Below are 8,879 nucleotides of genomic sequence, written 5' to 3' on the forward strand. Positions count from 1 at the left end.
GTGCTGTCCAAATGGTTTGTCTCAAGGTGAACCAGTCCATTTTAGGGGGATACTTTGCTTCTATTCTCTGGCAAAAGCCATTTAGCTGGTTCCAATGGCAATGTTATACACCACATCTGGATTGAACGTCTTGCGCTTCAGGGTCTTTTTGAAAAAAAAAGTGTCTCTAGTTCACTGCTCGTGGGCTCACATTGAGCAACTAGACGCCGCTAGGCGGTGGTGTATTTTCTCCCGTTTGTTGAAAGCACTGAGCATTAAACAATTACAAAGTTTTTTGTGTGCCAGCTGTCCCTGTGACCACCCCTGACCTGCACTACTGGAGGTTGTCACTGCTGGTATTAGTACTAATCCAGCTCATGACTATCTGAAGCACTGGGCTTCAATTTCAGTTTTTGTCTCCATGATTCCTACACCCTGAGGATAAGGTCTATGGAAAGAATATAATTAATGATGTCTTCTGTAATTGAAACTTGAATGATTCAATCAGCAGCTCGTTATGGTTCAATTTAACACCTGGTTAGACAGGTGTGTGTAGGAGCTGAAGCCCAGCAGTCTTGAGTATATAAAGGCCACTGCTGGGGCTTATATTATACATGAGGTTTGTAAGATCAGTTATTAATATGGAAAGAAAAGAATGTTTCTGTTTGCTTGTTGGATGTTTTCTTGGTAAGGTTTGGATATTCTGCATTAATTAAAAGGAGCAGCACAAGGGCAGATAGACATACTATAACTGCAAGATACTAGTATTTATGGATTTCAGTGTAGCTGGTTGGATCTTGAGTATAGATGTTGCCTATGAGTACCTGGAGTACTGTTTATATTCCATCCATGACTTTTCAGACTTCTGCATGTGACTTTGTTCACTTGTGGCTGTAACTGATGCATTAATGTACTGGCTTGTTTCTCTTGTCCTGTATGTCTTCATTTAGCATTTGACACCATTGAGGGCTTAATCTTATGTTGCCTTAAGCCCAGGCTGCTTCCGCCTGATCTTGCTGGTGATCATTGACCCAGTGGTGTCCTCTCCTCCCCAGTGTCTGTGGCTGAAGCCCTGCAGTGTCGGGCTGTGCCTGGCAGTCTGAAGCAGATAGATGCTGGTGCTGGAAGGGTGTGTGGAGTTGACAATGCAGACAACCTGGTCATCTACCAGGGCAACAGCTGGGTCTCTCTGGCCATGAAGGGGAAACATGTGAGTGTGGGGCCAGCAGGGCTCTGGAGTGTGAGTATCGCCAGCCTTGTGTTCAAGTGGCTTCGGGGAAGGTGGATCCAAGTACAGCCAGGTGAGGCTGCGGATGAGCTAATAGGAATGTTGGCTTTCAGATTTCTCCATGAATCTATCAGGCTCTGCCAGGATACCTGTTAATGAGTGTTTTGGCTGAAAGCTGCTATTTCACTCCCTAGTAACTGAGGGATGAGCACTGCACTGCCCCCTGCTGAGAACAGCTGTTCTTGCTCTCCTCTGCAGGCTCCCTCCACCAGATTGATGCTGGTGGAGACAAGTTCGTGGTTGGTGTCAATGCTGCCAATTCCATCTTCTGCCTGAACAGCGGGCCTGTGCTGCAGTATGCTGGCCAGGGCAACATCCCCTGGATTCCTGTCGTGGGCTCCCTCAAGTACTATTCCTGTGGGCCTTTTGGCTGCTGGGGAGTGAACAGGCTGGACCAGATCTTTGTCAAGCTGGATGTGAGTGGGGATTCCTGCAAAGGCTCCGACAGGTGGTACCCCATTCAGGGCTCCCTGTCCCTGGTGGAGGTGGGCTCAGATGGCAGTGTGTATGGGGTGAACAGGAATGGAGTGGTCTTCAAGAGGTGAGCTGGGGGAGGGTTAAATGCACATGGGTGCATGAATGACTGTCCTAATTCTAGGCTGCTCTAACCCTGTTCCTTTTCCTGCAGGGTTGGTATTGATGCCTGTAACCCCTTTGGCAGTAGATGGTGGGCTCTAAGGGCAGTTGGTGTGGCCAGGCATGTGTCCTATGACCGAGGAATCCTCTGGGTTGTGTGCAAAGATGGCCGAGTCCAGAGGTGCCAGGTCTGAGCAGCCTGTATGGCCTGGTCCTGGGAGGAGAGTAGGAGATGTGGAAGTTTTTTCTTCCTTGTGAGCCAAATAAAATAGCCTGGAAATCCTAGAGGGTGTTGCATGCTGTTTTTTTTTAACCCTCATCCAATCGGAAGGCCTAATGCACTTCTATGAAGTGAAAGGAAAACTGAGATCTTGTGTAAAAGATGGGTGATGGTTGCATCCAGTCGTGAATCCTATGCACTTGAAAGTGATTTGGCTCTCCAGGACAAGATGGGCTGGCAAAGCTGTCCCAAGCAGCTCTTTCCTGCTTGGCTTCACTTGTTTATGGAAGCTGTTGGTACTAAAGCAAATTATTTTCATTTCTTAGGAAGTCCTGAAAACCTTGACTTGGTAGTGGTAGGTCTTGTTTCCACACTCTTCCAAACTGTGTAAAAGGAGCTACAGTAAGGCTTAGTATGTTTAGCTTTTCAGAAGGATGTGGGTTATGGTTCCCACAATTAAACCACTCTTCAAAAGACAACTGGAAGCCAACCTGGGAAGTATGATTTGAACAAGAACTGGTTATTGAACAGAATGTTGTACAAAGAGGTAAATTTGTTTAGGTGACAAAAGTACTGCTCCTTACCCTTCTTCCTCTTTGCCATGTATTATCTAAATTCTGGTATCATTCGCTTCCTTTACTTGGCCAAGGCTGCCAAAGTAGGAGGGTTATGTATCAAGATGAGTTTCTGTACCAAGTATTTCACTATCAGTGACAATGTTAACTGTGAAACTTGGGGAAACACATTTCAGGGTTTTAAGTGGAAGACCACCCTTCAAGTGGTGGAGATGGTATGGAATGGTTGCAGGTTTGTTTGTGGGCAACAGTTTCCTACAATGACAATTGGATTCACATCCAGACTTTGGCTGGGCTGTAGAAGGATCTTATTCTAAAGTTGTTCCAGTGTAGTTTTAGCCTTGCTCTTTGTCCTGCTCAAAGGTACTTTATCATCCCATCCGTCTTTAACGGACTTGGCTTGCTAGATTTTGTTTTGTCCATTTTCCCCAAATTTGACAGTCTACCCAGTTCCTGTTGAGACACAATGAGAAACCTTACATTTAATACAGTCTCGAGCATGTTTACACCAGAATGTTCTAATTTTAATTAAATGTTAAACCATTAATTTAAAATGAAACAGAATATTGCAGTTTAAAATAATGTATTTATAAAGCACCTTTCTAAACCTGTGGGCACTGTATCTAATGATTAAGATGGGGAAAAGAGGAGGGGGGGGAATACAACTTAAAGTTAAACTTAGTCATCAGGATAAATTGTAGGACAATCGGACATTCTCCTCATAAAAAAAGGTGAATTTCAGTTTAGTTTTTAAAACTGTAGAATTTGATTCTCAAAGCATTATGGGAAGGGAATTCCATAACAAAGTAGCAGAGTCAGAAAAGATAGTCACTGAGAGTCACTAGTCCCAGTGAACAAGGGCCCAGCCTCAGCTGAGTGGAGAATATGAGAGGAACAAGGTTAATGTTGCAGAAATGAGAACCTGTTTAGGGACCCTACAGCGGAGTGAGTGCCCCCTACTGGTCTCACTAACACCTTCCAGCAGCAACCTGATCTTTCCCAGGTGTCCCCCCATCCAGGTACTGGCCAGGCTCACACCTGCTGAGCTTCAGTTGGCTGCCAGCTGGGAGTTGCAGGGTGATATAGTTGCTAAATTTGTTCTATAACAAGCTTACCTGACACTGGTCACTGCCTTGGCACAGCTCCCAACACTGATTTTTTTTGTACTAAAGTCACTGTTAAGATTTCAGTTTACACCAAAGTTACACCAACAAAGATAATGATTATATCAAATGCGGCAATAAAATGTGAGTTTTGTATTCTGCAAAGCTCAGGAGCTTTTAGTGTTCTCAGGTTTAGTCTGATTCTTCTATGCTCTAGTTGAAAAAAAAAAGCTGTGCAAGAGCTGCACATCGCTAGAGACTCAAAACACAAAGCAACAGAACTCCTCTCAGCTCTGATTTTACCCTGGAGCTGAAATGCTCATCAGTTATTAAATGCTGCCCCCTGCTGAAAAAATATTGAAGAGGTCACTGAAATAAACAATCTTTTTTTAGTATGGCATCTTCTGTTGGTGTTTTAGTTACAGTACACATTTCTATCACATTGCAAATTAATTGAAACCCATCAGACTGAGTCTTTTCTCTTTATAAACTACATGTTTAAGCTAATTTATGAGTTGAGCAAACTACCTGTTAAGCATCTCCAATCCTGGTCCTGAAGGGCCAGTGCACCTGTGGGTTGTCAGGTGTCTTCAGAAATGGGAGCTGTTGATGAAATTCAATTCGACTACTGATGAGCTCATTTACAGATGCAGCCATTCAAAATGCGCGGTAAAAACCCGCGGTACGGTAACCTACCCACAAGCCACCGCGGGGCACCGGAGCATACCGCAGGGCAAGTGATTGGCTGGCCAAAATGACCGACAGGGGCACTCGTGGTGCATTGGTTGGTAGTGCAAAGATTGAATCATTTAATGTCTTTACTGTGCACATTTTAATCCGCTTAGTTTTGAATATTTATATGGATTTTACCACTAAAGGGAAATTTTAGTAGCTGAGCATAAAAAGAAGAGGAGCATAACGCATCTGAAGGTCATAAACGATATTAATTTAAAACATTACTGTATGTATGTAAACTGTACTGTGTATGGCTGGTCTTGGTAGTTTAAAGAAAAAATACACACCAGTCTTCCATTTCTCCCTAAACATTTTAAGCATGAAAGTTTTATGAAACGGTACCCAAATATGCGATTGCTGTATAGAATGAATTTTAATTAAAAAAAAAATATTTAACACGAACATTAAGCTGTTTACATCTTCCGCCTGAGAACAGTCACCCGTTGCTACCCAACGCAGAATGGTGATTGGCTGACACCATCTGACACCCCTCTGATTGGAGAAAAAAGACGTGCTGGTTTGCTATACCAGGAAGAGGATTTCTTTCAATTCTAAACGTGTATTTTAAAAGTTTAAGAAATAAAAACCTTACAGGGTACACAGATTTCTAAACTGATCAGGATCGTTATCTTTGTCTTATGCATAATAATGTTCACCGCTCTGTCCAGCAAATTAATAATAAACTTTATTTTATATAGCTTTTTAAACGAATAAGTAATTAGATTGCTCATAAACCTAATCACTTGCTTTTTCTTTTTATTTAGGCTCAGATTTCAACTATAGATCGTATTATTAATAACCATAATAACAACCAACCAACAAAAACAACCATATAAACATAATACCAACCAAAAACATAGATAACAACCACAATACAAAATCAAATAATCAAACCATTTTACACTCGCAAGTCCTCCAATTATCATAATCCCGCCCCTTATGCAAAACCAAACCTTCCTCCCATCCCAGTTTATCCTGTTTATCATAAACAAAATCCACCTCAATTTTCAACATAAAGCATTACACAAAATCAATACCTCAACACTCCATACTCAACAACGATAATTCACAAACAGCCAGAACATGTAACTACACATTCCCAAACATACCTAATTTCCATAGCCCCGCCCCTTATGCAAAACCAACATCCCTCCCCTGTTCTCTCTCTCCCCTGGCGGTTGTAATTGTTTTTATTTTCAAATAAATTTTAGCAAAGTCATGTATTTTAAAAATCTTAAGATTTTTCTATATATGTCTTTATTTAGTGGTTTCATTAGTGACAAAGGCTAAACTTTCTTGGAAAAATGTCTTTTATGTAAACTATGTTTGCTATTAATTCATTCAGGGCTAAAATATGTTCATTGTCTTCTAATGAAAGAAGGGTTCCTTTCGCCGTAGTCGGGAGCCTAGCCTTTAACTAGTAAGTACTGTATTTACTGGGTTTTTGAGGGGGGGGGGGGTGTCTTTCGCTGGAAATCTCGCCTCCTACTTTGAAAATACCCGTGAAACCGGTTCAATTCGTCACAGCCAGCACTCCTGCAGAGAGTTGGGTTGTACTTGCAGTGTATACAGTACACGCGTTATGCTCTTCGTTAATGTCTGTGAAGTTTTATTTAATCTCTGAGCCATACTGATTCTTCTGGAAGCCAGTTTCCGCCAGGGAGTAAAAAAAAAATCACACTATGGTATTCTCTCCAATGCAGTGCAGTTAAAAACATACCTCTGATGCTGCTCCTAAATGAATATCGTTTATGACCATCAGAAGCTTTATGCTCCTTTTCTTTTTCCAGTGGATTGAACAGGGAGAGGCATTTCATGATGTACTTTTCACTGATGAAACAACAGTGGCTCTGGAACAGTTTTCAACCAAGTCGTTTTATAAAAAGGGGAGATATGTACACGTTACTGAAGCTAAAAGTTTAGCCTTTGTCGCTAATGTAAACACTAAATAAAGACATATAGAAATCCCTACGTTACAGACTGTATCTGGCTGGTATTGGTAGTTTAAAGAAAAAATACACACCAGTATTCCACTTTCTCCCTAAACATTTTTAGGATCAGAGTCTTACATGTGGTTATTTCGAAAACGTTTGTACGTGCTCCTTCTTACCATGTTACTGTTTACCGTTACTGACCATATTAAGTTTAAGTACGCTGGGCAAACGTTCCGAGGTCAAATTCTTCCAGCACGGGGGTTTAAAGCGGAGACGACGGCACCGAAATTTTTTGGCGCGCCTTCTCTTTAAAGCCCTGGCCAAATATGAAGACAGTACGTACAGTTATAATTCAAACTGAATTAAAAACTACACATCCCAGTTACCATGGTGGTGCTTGTGATCATTGCGTTTAACCAACGAAACAGGGCGAAAAATCGGTCACATGACTTTGGGGCAGAGTTTCGAAAGCTTAACCTATCAGCAACAAAGCGAAATTTACACGATAGGCTACCTCAAACTGTCAGTTACACGACTGTGTATGTCGCTTAAGCCACTCCTATTTGGCATTTTAGTTATGGAGGCGAGAAGACGCCCCCCCCCCCCCCCCTCTGGGTGCCTGATTTGCCGCCATCTTTAACCGCTTCGTGTCGAAATCGCAGTAGCTACGCGTACGAAATAAAGTTCATCCCAGCTACAAAACATATATATTTTTGTGGTAAGAGGGAGCAAAACATCAGTATTTACTGCTATTAATTAGTGTATGATTTATAGTTGAAATCTGAGCCTAAAAATAAAGTTAAAATCTCGACAAAGCAATGTAGGAAATACAGAGAAAATAAATCCTTAATGACATCTAAAATCAGTTTCGATCAAGGTCTCTAAAACGAACAAGAAAAAGAGGATTTTCGGAGGGCAATTACGCTGTATTTATATAGAATAAGTGATTTATGAGCAATCTAATTTCTTGTTCGTTTAAAACAGTGAAATGTCAGCTGCAAAAGATCGCACCAGAAACAGCACTCTCTCTGCCTGTCATAGACGTTCAGGAAAGGCTGAATGAAGTCATGGTGATCAATAATAACAGTTGTAGGACAAGAAACAAAAGATAGTGAAAACTTAAGATTTTTAAGGCTAAAACTCAAATTCATTCTACAAATTAAGGCAAATGAAAATTCAGGACGTTAAAGTGCTAGAGGTGTAAAAAAATACAAAAATGCACATGAGCAAAACGTTTTAGAAATGGAGCAAACAGAATAAAAGCCATGCCTATAGTGCAGAAGAGGGATGCAGGAACACTTGCTCAGATATACAAAAAAATCACAAAAAGGTCTATGTTACAAAAGAACATGTAAACATGTACATCAATTTCCCTTCGCGATCAATAGTCTTATCTATAAACATGAAACAGAGTGAGGAATCAGAAATTAGCATGCATAAAAAACAGCAATTCTGTCAGTGAGCCCTAAATGAATTAATAGCAACTATGGTTTCATGGAGGGCTTCTCAGATAGTTGGGCATTTAGGTAAACTGCCAGGTGAAAGGACTTGTAAACATATTTTGTTAAAGCAAGTCAGTTTTTTCCGCAACACATAAAAGACATTTTTCCAAGAAAGTTTAGCCTTTGTCACTAATGAAACCACTAAATAAAGACATAAATATAGAAATCTTAAGATTTGTTTTATTTAATGTTGGTAGCAGGATGAACTGTCAGGTTGAGCTAAGTGTATATTGTGTCGCAGGGTTGCTGCAAGATGTTAACAGTGAAAAGGGTATTTAGAAATGAGTTATTTCAAGATGAAAATTTTCAGAATAATTGCAAATCTAGCAGGATAGAGAAAGCACAGAAAACTGGCAGTTAGATTGATCAGATTAGTATGAAAAGTCATTTAGCAAAGGGAATGAGAAGAGTGACAAACTAGTATACTTTAGATCTTTTTTTCTGAACCAGGGAAAATCTGATCATGTTTCCCTATAACAATAATAAAAAACTTTATTTTATATATTACCATTAAAGGTGGCATCTCAAAGCAATATGGTAGATGTAAAAACAGATAAAAGGACCACAGATTACAAAGTAAATACATATAAGAAAGACAAGCAGTTAGAGGTGCGACCAAAATTAGAAAATGAAGCAGATACAGACACTAAGTCTTCTGAAAAGAAAGGTTCTGAGGTTAGATTTAAATGCACTCAGGGTACGTGACTGATATCACTGGGAATACAAATTGAGAGCTCTGGGGTGCAGCTGGAGAAGACCCTGTCACCCACAGAATGTAGATGTTCTTGAGGACAGCTAGAAGACCAGTCAGACAGACAAAGGTGGGGGAGTAGACAGATAATAAGCCATATACTGTAGGTACAGAATGAGGATGAGGAATTTGAAGTTGACTCGAAACCTGATAGGTAACCAGTGCAAGGACTTGAAAACAGGTGTAATGCATCCCTGATAGGATTCTCGCTGTCAT

At 40.7% G+C, this 8,879-nt stretch overlaps 1 protein-coding gene across 1 annotated transcript; it reads left to right on the top strand.

Moving 5' to 3' along the window:
- Positions 1 to 593: 593 nt before the first annotated feature.
- Positions 594 to 2,128, top strand: LOC148639818 (fish-egg lectin-like). The gene is made up of 4 exons (XM_088620793.1): positions 594 to 666; positions 1,035 to 1,280; positions 1,466 to 1,808; positions 1,896 to 2,128. Exons 1-4 carry the CDS (start codon positions 594 to 596, stop codon positions 2,035 to 2,037), a joined length of 804 nt encoding a protein of 267 aa, XP_088476919.1. The 3' UTR covers positions 2,038 to 2,128.
- Positions 2,129 to 8,879: the final 6,751 nt, after the last annotated feature.

This window comes from Lepisosteus platostomus, chromosome 26 (assembly GCF_059453375.1).
Source record: "Lepisosteus platostomus isolate fLepPlt1 chromosome 26, fLepPlt1.hap1, whole genome shotgun sequence".
Classification (NCBI taxonomy): Eukaryota; Metazoa; Chordata; class Actinopteri; order Semionotiformes; family Lepisosteidae; genus Lepisosteus; species Lepisosteus platostomus.